The following is a 13,087-nucleotide window of genomic DNA, read 5'->3' as shown; positions in this document are numbered from 1 at the left end:
CTTCCCCCTGCCTGCCCCAGAGGTCCTTGGACAAGGGGCACCAGTGGCTGCTCCCCCACCCCCTTCAGCCCCAGTGCTAGCTGCTCTGAGCAGTGCACTCTGCTGTGGCCAGGCAGATATGTAGATGCAGAGCTGTGCTTTTCAACCTAGTTTATCCTCAGTTCCTTGCTTACTTCCAGGGCTGACAGGATGGGTTGTGGGGGCAGGTGGCTCCAGTCCCCAGCATGCAAGTCCCCAGTAGACCAACTAAGGCAATGGGGGTTGCACTTGTCCCCTCAGATACAGACTGGGAGCAGGGAAGGTGTCCCCTACCCCAGTCTTGCTCCCAGGTCTCATGTGTTGTGTTGTCTCCCCAATGTCCCCCCACCCCCAACCTCCTCAGTGCCCTCCACCTGCATATTTGCAACCTGGCACCTCATCCCTACCAGCTGGGTGTCCCTAGGCTCTGTTCACTTTGGCCCCTGGCTGGAGTTCAGGGGGATTGCCCTGTGATAACTAAGGGCAAAAACTGTCCTGCCAGTATCCGGTTCCCAGCAGATACCTGATGCCACGTGCAGAGAGTTCAGGTGCTATGCTGGGAGCAAATATGTGTAGAGCCAGGTAGAGCTGGGAAAGTGCTCCCCAATGGCAGCCTGAAGAGTTGAAAATTGTATTATATTTTTTATTATACTTTGGTAATGGTGTTAGTGCATATTAATAACACACTAGTATAACATAGGAGTATCATAATTGCATGATTATTCATCCTGTATTTATATTAGTTTTTGAAATGGGGTGCTGCTCAATTCTGAAGAGTCACGGAGGGCTGCTTTGAGTCTAACAAGGCTGGGAATCGCTGGGGTAGAAGCAGACCCACTGTCCCAGGCCCCATGAATGTTGTGTGGGGAGTGTGTCTTTTCTGCACATCAGCCCAAATTTAACAGGTGTGATGGAGAGTGTTTCCCACCACCCCTGTCTATTCTAGCCTGATGGTGAAGGCCTATTCCTGGGACAAGGGTGATGTGGTCTTGAACCCCCTCAGACTGGAGTAGGACATGAGCCTGTATCTGAAACAACCCAAGTTCATTTTTGTTCCAAAAAAAGTTGTTGTTTTTTTACTTTTCTCATTCACTGAACATTTCACTGAAAACAATATTTTTTTAAACTTTCCAAAATGGCTAATAAATAGAAAAAAAATCTATTCCTCACCCAAAATGGATTAAATAGTTACACTTAACATTGACAATAATAGCATTAACACACAGCACAGTGGTGAGGAATCTTTCCCTCATGAGGTTTATAAATCCATTTCCTGTTTTCAAATAACATTTAGAAAATGGACTACAGATTTCACCCACAAACTGTATAAGAACCCACAGGAAACACAAAATAACTGTACAGAGGACAGATAGGCCAGACAACCAATAAGCAGAAAATGGAGGACAGATAGGCCAGCAAGTACAGGGTCTTCATAAAGTCCTTGTGCATTTTTAAACTTTAATAACTTCGGTGATAGGTGTGATAGAAACAATCTGTAAATGGCATTTAAAAGCAAATTTTTTGAAGTTTTAGGACAACTAGAGTACACAATGCTAGACTTCAACATAACCACCATTTTCTTCTCACAGCTGATATGGACTTCAATTCTGCTAGCCATAGGACACAGTTTACTTTCTCGTCTACAGTAGCCATTTTTTGTTTGTCAAAGGATCTGAAATAAGAATAAATTCATTATTACTTATGAAATCTAGCAACGTGTACTCCAGTTGTCCTTAAACATGAATAACTTTGCTTTTAAATGTCCTTTACAGATTGTTTCTATCATACCTACAACCTAAGTTACTAAAGTTTAAAAGTGCACAAGGACTTTATGAAGACCCTGTACATGCCTGCAACAAACAAACATGCATGCAAAATAAATTCAACATGCAAAACAAATGGCACACAGAGCAAATGAACACACAAACTAAATAGGCACAACATATAATATACAATGCACACACAAATCAAATAAACACACAAGCAACATAATGGCAACTTAACATATACAATATAAACAAATAAAAACTAAACAACATAAAAGACATCAAAAACACACACCAAACATACACAATGCACACACCAGAAGCAAGATACACATGCTGCAACACACCACAAAAAATACAACATGAACAAACAGAAAATAATCACAGTACACAAAACATATTCAATATGTATCAAACATGTGTAATAGAAAACATACACTACATGTGCAGAGCAAATATACACACACAAATTGAAACTCAGTACAAAAACATTTTTTAAAAATCTTGGAAATAAGCAAATAATGCAAAGCATATACAGCACACAATATACATAAGCAAACACACATATACAAACAAATATGCATGAGAATGATAAGGAAAGCAATCAAAAAACTCCTAAAATATGGATAGTCAAATAAACCTTCCCCATCATAGAAACACAACCTACTTCCCTTTAAAAATAACTCACAGGCTAAAAATAAACAGCAAACAGAAGGAGTGAATCAGGGAGAACTCCATAGTACAAGAATTTCAGACTTTCAACATGATGCACAAGAGAGTGAAAGGGGAAAACCCCAAAGAAATAAACCCAAGGTGCAATACGTGCATGTGTGCACACACACACAACTTCACAACACTATGTAGCACAATGTATGAAACGTAAAATACCATGTGTGTCCTATATTAATGTGTATGCTACTTGTACACACTATCCAGACAAGTGTCTGGTACTCTGATACAGAATAAAAACCACGACAGGCCTCTGCTAATAGTGGACCCCCTTCCTCTCGCCTTCCCCAACCCTCACTCAGGCCCTGTCTAGGATTTATTCCATAACTATCTGGGCTTTCCTCTTCTGCCCTGCAAGCATCTGGTTGTGGGTCAGGGCCCACTAAAGACACAGCACATGCTTGCTGATCCTGGAAATACAGCTGCAGTCCAGGATTATTTCTTGTGGGATGTGTCCACTGCACTTGAGATTTCCTCAGGCCTGGAAATAATCTCATCAAGCTGAGGGAACTGGTTCTATATGTACATGTGCCTCTTTCTGTTGGGGAGAAGCCCAGTGTGTGGGTGGCAGTGTAACCCTGTTATCGCTTGCTGGGGAAGTAAGAGCCTTGCACTGTTGTTGCATGCTGATCCTAGTTTGTCCATTATCCTTTCAGTTCTTGGTCTCTGCTGCTGTTTCCTGGAAAGGGTCTGACAGTTGGCGTTGACCATCATTTCTCCTGTTGCTTTTCAGTTCTACCTGCTGGGAGCACTGTTGGCTCCTCTCCGTGTGGCTCTGGCCTTCATTGTCCTCTTCCTCGTCTGGCCCTTTGCGCTGCTTCAAGTGGTGGGACTGTCTGAGGAGAAGCTGAAGGAGCCACTGAAGGGATGGAGGAAGTAAGTGACCCCTCTTCACAGCTGTACTGAAGCCCCTGAAGCCCTGGGCTCCACCCCCCACCCCTCCATGCACTGTCTCACTCTCTCCCATTCCAGCTCCATCGCCCATGGCTCTGTCTACTTCCTGAGCCGCCTGATGTTCTTCCTCCTGGGCTTCATGCGGATCCGGGTGCGGGGTCGACAAGCATCACGGCTGGAAGCCCCGATCCTGGTCGCTGCCCCCCACTCCACCTTCTTTGACCCCATCATTCTGCTGCCGTGTGACCTCCCAAAAGTGGTATCCCGTACAGAGAACCTCCATGTTCCAGTCATTGGAGGTGAGTCGCTGGGATAGGGTGGAAGATAAGACTTGCCATTGCATGGCGGCACTGGGTGATGCAAGAGGACCACATGACAGAGTGGAAAATGGGACTTCCATTGCATGGTTGTCCCAACTGCATGGTGCCAGTGCAGGGTATCAGGGTTGTTAGATACATGAGACCCTTTGGGCAGGGCAGAGATGAGATATTCCATTGTTGGGTAGTACCTGTTGAGTAGTATCTAGTGTAAGTCCATAAAAGAGGCCCAGGTAGTCTCTTGGAGCTGCTGGTGTGGTGGAAGCCTGTGGTGTATGTGTAGAAATGAGCCCCTCCATTGCATGCTCTGCCTGAAATGGGACATGGGAAGTGAAGTCTCTTTGTAGCTTGCTCCCTGCAATGGGACCTACCCTGTACAGGACATCCCAGTCAGGGTAACAAGTGCTGCAGGCTGGAAAAGTGGAGCCTGGAAGGAAATGGGAACAAGAGTGCAGGCATGATGACTGTTAGCAGCTGAGGGTTATAAGAGTTTAGGTTGTAGCCGTGTTGGTCTAAGGATATAGGCAGACAAGGTTCCTTGGGTGAATTTGATATCTTTTATTAGACCAACCCAAATGGTTGGAGAATAGTTATTAAGCAAGCTTTCGGGTTCAAAAACCCTTCGTCAGGCTCAGGAAGCTGCAGCAGTTGGTGTGTGCTCTTCCTGGATGGAATGAATAGTAAAGAAGCCAGGGGCTGGGCTGGGCTGGGGAGTCAGTTGCCAGGCAGATTATAATCTATCAAAAATCCAATGTCTATGTTTAGTCCCTGATCTCTAGTATCCAGCAGGTTGATGAAATGGAGCTCATAGGCTCGTCTCTGGGATGTGTTGTGTAAATTTCCCTTGAGGATCAGGACTGAGAGATTGGGTTATAAGGGGCATTAGGGAAAGGGTGCAGGCATGACGACTGTTAGCAGCTGAGGGTTTTAAGGGGCATTAGGGAAATCTGGGGAGTGAAGGAAGGTGAAAGTGGATGGAAAGAAGGAAGCCATGAGCTGAAAAACGGTGGGATGGAAGTAGCTGAAGGCTGTAGGGTAGCAGGAGGGCACTGGTCTGCCTCTTGCCAAGTAGCCCTCACCTCTAAATGCTGTTCCTTTATTTCCAGCCCTCCTCCGGTTTAACCAGGCCATCTTAGTGTCACGCCATGATCCAGCCTCCCGCAAGAAGGTGGTGGAGGAAGTGAAGAGACGGGCCACATCAAGGGGGAAATGGCCACAGGTGAGACCAGAGCCTTGCCATCATCTATCCTATAAGCCACAGCCTGACCCCTTTGCCTAGCCATCTCTTTCTTCTCATCCTCACATTAGCACCTTGGCTCAGCCAACCCAGTCTCCTCTCCACACCTATAATCAGTACCTCAGCCAAGCCAGCATAGTCTCTCCTCCTCCCATTAGCCCTGTTTCCCCTCTGTCCCCCTGCATCACCCCAACAATGCTTGACTCATGCCTCTGTTACCCACTCCCCTAGGTGCTGTTCTTCCCTGAGGGAACTTGCTCTAACAAGAAAGCCCTGCTGAAATTCAAACCAGGTATGAGAGATTGCAGTGGTTCGGGGACATGCAGCAAGGTCATAGGGATGGAGGCTGAGCGGGGAAGGCAGTAGGCCTGATTCCCCTTCACCATTCATCAAAGCCCAGAGACCTCCACACCATGCCTGCTGCACTGTCAGAGAAAGGCTGTAGAGGTAGGCAGGAAAATCTGGCCCTGGGGTGTATTCAAGCTGAGTGCAAACCTGGGGCATCTTGACTGTGCCACATGTGAGGGGCATGCTGATAAGTCCAAAACTTTTGGGACTTCTGGGGTAACTAAAAGTCCCACCAGTAACAGTGTAATGCCTATGCCAGTCTCTGCACACTCTTGCAGTGACAACTATCAGTTCCTGTGCACTTGTGCAGTGACAGATGTGTCACTCAGTGGACACTCAGGCAGAAAAGGGTTGTCAGTAGCAGCACCCTTCTGCAGCAATCTCTGAACACTTGTACTCTAAGGCCCCTGGCAGACATTATATTTAAGACATGATTAACCAGTTAATCCTATTTTAAGTAGTTATCTGGCCACACATTCATGAAATTAATGGTGCAATAAAACAAGAAATAAGCCACCAATTTATTATACAAAATATGTTTAATAACTTTGTAGCCATGTCCCATCACACCTTACATTGCATGTATCAGTTAATTGGTGTTCCCAGTCTCAGAGTCATGTTGGAGTCCTTGATTCCTGTGTGTTTGCAAGGCTGGGAGCAAGGACCATCTGACTGGCTTGCTACTTACCAAAGCAGGGGTGAGACCAGGATCATGATCCTGGGCTTCCCCCACACCAGCAATATGGCACAACTGGGATCTGATCCCTGATCCCATAATTGCACCTCCTGCCATGAATCCATAGCAAGGCTCAAAGCACAGTTGTTGGGGTGTGCATCAGATCCTATGGTGCTTTTAACTGAATGTCTGCCAATGGCCTGACAGGTGTGTCAATCCATTGACAAGTACATATATTCCCACATGCTTATCATCTCTCTCTTTCTCTCCTAGGTGCCTTTATCGCTGGGGTGCCCATCCAGCCTGTCCTCATCCGATATCCCAACAGCTTGGTGAGTGGCCAGGTGGACTCACAGGTGCGTGTCATGCACCCTGGGGAGTGGTGTGCTTGCTCAGCACAACAAATATGCTTTTCTTTTTGCAGGACTCAACCACCTGGGCGTGGAGAGGACCTGGAGTGTGAGTCACAGTAGATTTTGTGCATGTGTGCGCGCGTGCGTGCATGTGTGTGTGTGCATGGCCACATGTATGTGTGTGCTTGCATGTGTGTGTCTGTAGGGGGGCTGTTAGAAAGGCTAAGGCAGAGACAGAACTGGGACTAGAGACCCAAATCAAAGACAACAAGAAGTCCTCTTTTAAATACATAGGGAGTAAAAACAAGGCACCGGGTAACATGGGGCCCCTGCAGGACACGCTTGGCAATCTGGTGGTTGCACCAAATGATAAAGCTGACTTCTTTAACAAATTCTTTGCCTCCATATTTCCGAGCAGGGACTGGGACATCCCCCCCAACCCACACCGGGATCCTGGACAAACTCAGGAGAGGCACAGCCAGGCCCAGGGTCAGAGAGGACCTAGTCAGGGATCTTCTGGTGGGATTAGACATGTTGAAATCAGCAGGTCCAGATGATCGCCATGCAAGGATGCTGAGGGAATTGGCAGAAGCCATTGGCAGAAGCCTGGCACAGCTCTACGACCACTCGTGGTGCTCTGGCGAGGTGCCAGAGGATTGGAAAAGGGCCAATATGGTCCCCATTTTCAAAAAAGGGAGGAAGGAGGACCCAGGAAACAATAGGCCTGTTAGTCTTACCTCGGTCCTGGGGAAGCTCTTTGAGAAAATTATCCAAGAACACATCTGCAAGGGGCCAGCAGGGGGAATCATGCTTAGGGGCAACCGACATGGGTTCATTCGAGGCAGATCCTGTCAGACCAACCTGGTTGCCTTCTATGCCCAGGTCACAAAATCCTTGGACACTGGTGTCGCGGTAGACATAGTCTTTCTGGACGTTAGGAAGGCCTTCAACACTGTCTCTCACCCCATTCTCATTAAAAAATTAGGCGACTGTGGCATCAATACCTACACAGTCAAATGGGTGGCAAATTGGCTAGATGGTCACACCCAGAGAGTGGTGGTGGACGGGTCATTTTCAACTTGGAGGGATGTGGGCAGTGGGGTCCCCCAGGGCTCAGTCCTCAGGCCCACAATGTTCAACATCTTCATCAGCAACTTGGATGAGGGGGTGAAAAGCAACTTGTTCAAGTTCCCAGATGACACTAAGATGTGGGGAGAGGTGGGCACGATAGAAGGTAGGGACAGGCTGCAACTAGATCTGGACAGGTTATAAGGGTGGGCAGATGAGAACAGGATGGGTTTCAACACTGACAAGAGCAAGGTACTGCACCTAGGGAGGAAGAACCAGCAGCATACCTACAGGCTGGGAACTCTCTTCTCATCAGCACAGAGGGAGAAAAGGATGTTGAAGTCATTATTGATTCCAAGATGAACATGGGCCGCCAATGTGGGGACGCAGTCAGGAAGGCTAACCGCTCCTTGTCATGCATCCACAGATGCATCACAAGCAGGTCCAGGGAGGTGATCCTGCCCCTCTATGTGACATTGGTCAGGCCGCAGTTGGAGTACTGTGTCCAGATCTGGGCGCTGCACTTCAGGAGGGATGTGGACAGCATCAGGAGGGTCCAGAGGAGGGCCACTTGCATGATCTGGGAGCAGCAGGGCAGGCCCTACGAAGAGAGGCTACGGGACTTGAATTTGTTCAGCCTCCACAAGAGAAGGCTTAGAGAGGATCTGGTGGCGATGTATAAACTTACCAGGGGGGACCAGCGGGGAACGGAAGAGTCCCTGTTCCCCTAAGCACTACCAGGAGTAACTAGGAATAACAACCAGAAGTTGACTGAGAGTAGGTTCAGACTAGACATCAGGAGGCACGACTGCACTGTCAGGGTGGCTAGGAGCTGGAACCAACTTCCAAGGGATGTGGTGCTCGCTCCTACCCTGGGAGTCTTCAAAAGGAGGCTAGAAAATCACCTAGCTGGGGTGGTCTGACCCCAGCTTTCTTTCCTGCCCATGACAGGGGGTCGGACTTGATGATCTGCTCAGGTCCCTTCTGACCCTACCAACTATGAAACTATACCTGCTGCCTCTTGCTAGGATGAGCCCTGCTGGGCCTGTGTGTGTGTCTGTGTGTGTGTGTGTGTGTGTGTGTGTGTGTCCCTGCTGCCCTCTCCTTGACTGGTAGAGAGCTGTTGATGTATAATTCCCTGTTTTTCACTACAGACTTAAAGTCATCTGGTTAACAGCATCACAGCTCTGCACTACTGTGGAAGTGGAGGTAAGACAGCACCACAGCATTGTTCTCTGCAGCACAGCACCTCCTACTGAGCCCTTCACCCTGACCCTTGCATGATAGCACCCAGCACCCCCTACTGAGCTTCCTGGGCCATGCCCTGCAGCAGCATGACATAGGGGGTAGAATCTGCACTGCTCTGTTCAGTGCAGCACCTCCTACCAAGTCTCCCCACATTCCCACTAACATGCCTGTTTCTTTCAGTTCCTCCCAGTCTATCACCCCAGTGCTGAAGAGAGTACCAACCCTACCCTCTATGCCAGTAATGTCCAAAAAACCATGGCACAGTAAGTGCTGGTGGGAGAGAGGACTGGGATCAGCTCTGGGAAGGGCAGTATAAACTTCCCCTGGGGGCTGATGCAGGGGTACCCAGGGTGTGATGCAGGAGAGGTGGATACAGAGAATGGAAGAAGTGGATGTGAGGGCCCCAGAGCAGCTGGAAGTGGGAACTCAAGGAAGGTTATCATGGGAGTCCTGGGGAGCTGTCACAGGATACCTGGGGGTGGAATGAGCAATCCAGGAGGGTTTGTGTGGGGTCATAAGGGAGCAGGTCTGAGGTTCCTTGTGTGAGATTGCTGCAGGACACCTAGGTGGTTCATGTGGTTACCCTGGAGGTGACATGGGAAATCCCTGTAGACAGTTGATGTGTGGGGCTCCCTGCAGATTGGCACAGGGGCTCCTGGGAAGGGGAGTGTGAGTCCTTTGGGCATCCCCAGTCTCACCCTCAGTTGTGCTCCCCCAATGTGTCTCTACAGGGCCCTCAGCATTCCAGCCACTGAATGTGAATTTGTAGGGAACTTGCCAGTATGTGCTGTGGGGTGTTTGCGAGTGGCACTGGAGCCCCAGCTTTGGGAGCTTAGTAAAGCCCTAAGGAAAATGAGGTATGTAAATGAGGCAGAGGGATGGGGGAGGTAGCATCAGTGGGAGATGAGAAGGGGTGGGTTGGGGGCTGGAGGGAAGGGAATAGAGGGCAGCAGGAGAAGGGACATGGTCAAGGGAGGGTCTGCAAGACACTGGGGGCAGTGACTTCCCTGTTTCTCTGATTTCCCCACTGTGGGCTCACCTTCTGCAGATGGACCCCAGGAGGTAACTTGCAGCCCCCTTTGAGCAATGGGCCAGAAAGACTGGGGCACCAAGAACTTGCCCGCTGGCTGGGGCTGGCCCACCTGGAAGTGGCTAATGGGCTCCACACCTTCTTCCAGCAGGTATCAGCAAGGGAGACTGCTCAGGGGAGAACAAAAAACAAAAATGTCTCAGGGGTGAGGACTGATCCTGGGAGAGACAGGCTAGGCATGGATTTGCCCCTAGGAGTGAGAATTGGCCCAAGGGAGGTGGGAAGAGAGAAATATGTGGAGATTGCTTCTAGGGAACAAGTGGGGGTACTGCTCTGATTGTGACAGAAAGGGAGGGAATTACACCTGGGGGTAAGAATTACTGCTGAGGTGTGACAAGGGAGGGGACTGTCCTACAGCTTGGAAGATTCCCTTGGGGAGAGCAATGGGAGGGGACTATCCCAGGAAAGTGTTTGGGAAGGTTGGATGGGGCTGCAGCCTGATGTAATTCCTCTCTGTACATAGGATGAAGAGGGCAGAGTGGATTCTCGGGAGGTGCAGCTGGCCCTGCAGGCCCTGGAGGGGACACACAGCCCCAAGGAGCTCACACAACTGGCCTTTCAGGTGCACCAAAGGGCAGGAGGGACTGGAGGAAGCAGAGATAAGAGGGTGCCAGAGTGGAAGGGGTTGCAGGACAGGTAGAGAAGAGATGGGGGGCATGTGGAGGCAAAAGGAGATAAGGCATGCAGGAATATGGGGAGATTATGGGGAAAAGATGGGATGGGGTGATACACAGAAAGCTGGGGAAATGTGCAAGAATATGGTGGCTGTGAAAGAAGGGCTAAGGTGGGGATTATAAAGAGATATGGGGGAATGGGGTGTCTCTGGGATTGGGCTGAGAGGATATGCAGAGATCTGGCAGTGAAGAAAGAGGGGCTTGAATGGGAGAATGAGGGGAGATAGTGGAACTGAAAAGTTGCATGAGAACCTCTCTCATACTGCTGCTATTTCTCTCCTTGCAACTGTTCAGTAAGCAGGGAGATGGGCCAAGCCAGGGGAGCACCTCTGGTTCACATTTGCGCTCTCTCCCTACAGCTGTTCTGTGAGCAGCAGACTGAGCTGGAGGAGCCACGTCTGTGCCAGGAGGCCTTCTGCACCATCTTGCGCCTGGTGCTGGGGACACCACTGGCTGATGGAGCTGAGCTCTATGCTACGCTGGGTGGGATTGGGATCCACGGCGGGCTGAGCATTGGTGAGCACCTACACAGACAGAGACAGGAGAAGGAGACAGGTGGGGAGGAAGAGATTGACAGGGAACCTGTAAAGAGTGATGGGGAGGCTAGATGCATGGAGAGACAGACAGATGGGAAGGCTAGATACATAGATGGGCTGCTGGTGACTTTATCCTCATCTTCATTCTCTCTTCTTCCCTAGGTCAGTTCCAGGATTTCACCCTGAATCACCCTGACTATGCTCCCCTCTTCACCACCTATCTCTGCCCCCCCATGCCCACCCGTGGGGCCCCCATACCTCACAGCAATGGCTCCCTCCTCAACCCTCCCAAGAGCAAAGCAGACTGAGCCACAACCCTAACCCCAAAAAGCCATGCTACCACGCAGAGACTCCCTCCAGTGCATTCGCTACTTGGGACACATGCAGCAACTCAGGGCAACAGAAAATGGGGAGGAAACAGCCAATTCTTGGGGTTGGGGAACATTTAATTTTATTTTTTTAATTGTTTTTAAATTTGCTTTTTTTCTGGGGGAGGTTATTTTGTTTTTGTTTTGTAAAATTAAAAGAATGCTATTTTATATATAAAATATCTATATTAAAATATTATATCTACACACACACACACACACACACTATATATATATATATATATATATATGCGTTTTAAAGCAAAGGTAGTTTGAGCCTTATTAGTGTAAAATGGTGGTTTACCGGGAAACCAAGTGCTGTACCTTTTAGCTTAAACTGGTAGTTACAACGGTACCTTTTGAGCTGTGTACTTCAATTACAAACAGCTGTTTCAAGGGGGCTCCAAGAAGCTTTATTTTTCTCTTAAAATGATGGTTTCTAAAGGGACCTGGACCTGTATCATTACATACAAAATGCTAATTCTGAGGGCACCCTCACAATGAGCCTTTAAATTAAAGCATAAGTATCAAGGCAGACCCCCTGGAGCTGTTTTTAAACTTAAATGGCAGTTTCAAGAATAAATACCAAGATGATATGGGATGTTTTCAGATCTAATACAGTTGTTCTAATCTGACTCAAGGGCAGGGTTACTGCCTGGCTTCAAGGGGTCAAAAGAATAGCATCACAATCCCAGGAAAACATACCCTAGGCCATGCACTTAGCTCTGGCCAAGATGGAGAGGGATCCATTAAGTCAACATTGGGGCCAGATTGTATCTATATCCCTTTAATTTGCTCAGTAAATGACAAATTTGCTTTTGTTCTGGTATATATTTTCTGATGGTACTTCCCATTTCAGTGTAATTCATGGCTAAGAGGTTATCCCCCAATCAGGGTTCATATATCACCTTGTATATTGCAAGAAGTGGGCCTTCGAGGGTTGAAAAAATCTTCTCCCTTTCATCCTTACGATTTAAAGGAGAGGTCTTGGGAAAAAATGAAGAGCCAGTGATTGAATGCAGAAGGAATTTAAGGAATTTTTTGGATGGATGCTTTCAGTTAATCGCTGTCAACCCTCATCATGACCAGGTGCTCATTGGCTGTGTAGACATTTGCTCCTCCGGGCAATTGTATTGTTTTTCCTTCTCTTGTAGCTGTGCTGGATGCCAGGGTCTGGAGGAAGGGATCCATCTTGTGCTCCATCTGGGCAGAGTCGCATAGAGCGCCTCCTCTTGTTACCTTGCCTTTCTGTCTCCCCCGAAGGGAAAGGAACTTTGCCATGAGGCTGTGCTTGTCCCTTCGGCGCTGGAATTATGGCAATAGGGCCCTTAGGACTGGAAAGGTGGAGTTTGTATGCCAATAGCGAGGAGAAATTAGATAGTTCTTCATCATCATCTTCCTCTTGACCACATTTCCCAGCATTCTTTATGCTTCCTGTTGAAGTTTCTGGGTTGGCATTGGAGGTTATCTTGGAAGAACTATTACTTGTGGCTAAACTGGCCTCTTCTGCTTCCTTCCCATCATTACTTGAACTTGTCCTTGCACCACAGCCCCTGTAGAAACTTGAACTGCACTGTCCTGAATTTCCTGAACCAGATCCCTGATTAGCCATGGTACTGATACTACTGTTTTCATGGCTGTTGTCATCTTGGAGATGAGCCTGATTTGACTCTGTCTCCAGTGTGAATTTCTGTTTTGGCTCTGTGTGACAACCAGGCTTGGTCTCTGAAATTGCTTGAACAGGCTCCTCCTGGCCATTCAGGCC

At 48.4% G+C, this 13,087-nt stretch overlaps 2 protein-coding genes across 5 annotated transcripts in view; one reads left to right on the top strand and one right to left on the bottom strand.

The window, feature by feature from the left end:
- The window catches only part of LPCAT4 (lysophosphatidylcholine acyltransferase 4), a 32,411-nt gene extending 20,931 nt beyond the window's left edge, over positions 1-11,480 (top strand). For 3 of the 4 annotated variants that reach the window (XM_025209566.1, XM_025209565.1, XM_025209564.1), the window contains 13 exons: positions 3,247-3,389; positions 3,486-3,706; positions 4,831-4,943; positions 5,193-5,253; positions 6,259-6,317; positions 6,410-6,444; positions 8,561-8,615; positions 8,835-8,917; positions 9,386-9,511; positions 9,703-9,835; positions 10,208-10,306; positions 10,778-10,934; positions 11,117-11,480. In XM_025209566.1, coding sequence (XP_025065351.1) covers positions 3,526-3,706; positions 4,831-4,943; positions 5,193-5,253; positions 6,259-6,317; positions 6,410-6,444; positions 8,561-8,615; positions 8,835-8,917; positions 9,386-9,511; positions 9,703-9,835; positions 10,208-10,306; positions 10,778-10,934; positions 11,117-11,262 — 1,248 coding nt within the window. In that variant the 5' untranslated portion in view covers positions 3,247-3,389; positions 3,486-3,525 and the 3' untranslated portion in view covers positions 11,263-11,480. The remainder of the gene's footprint in view (positions 1-3,246; positions 3,390-3,485; positions 3,707-4,830; positions 4,944-5,192; positions 5,254-6,258; positions 6,318-6,409; positions 6,445-8,560; positions 8,616-8,834; positions 8,918-9,385; positions 9,512-9,702; positions 9,836-10,207; positions 10,307-10,777; positions 10,935-11,116) is intronic. The other variant, XM_025209567.1, reaches the window with a different exon arrangement.
- Positions 11,481-12,301: 821 nt separating this feature from the next.
- The window catches only part of NUTM1 (NUT midline carcinoma family member 1), a 6,280-nt gene continuing 5,494 nt past the window's right edge, over positions 12,302-13,087 (bottom strand). Inside the window, 1 exon segment of the mRNA XM_025209569.1 lies at positions 12,302-13,087. This exon segment is cut by the window's right edge and continues 30 nt beyond it. Within this exon segment, the coding sequence (XP_025065354.1) occupies positions 12,416-13,087 (672 nt within the window). The 3' untranslated portion in view covers positions 12,302-12,415.

Source organism: Alligator sinensis, unplaced genomic scaffold (genome assembly GCF_000455745.1).
Source record: "Alligator sinensis unplaced genomic scaffold, ASM45574v1 scaffold842_1, whole genome shotgun sequence".
Classification (NCBI taxonomy): Eukaryota; Metazoa; Chordata; order Crocodylia; family Alligatoridae; genus Alligator; species Alligator sinensis.
Note: the sequence above shows the minus strand (reverse complement) of the source record. Positions and strands in the feature narration are given on the sequence as shown.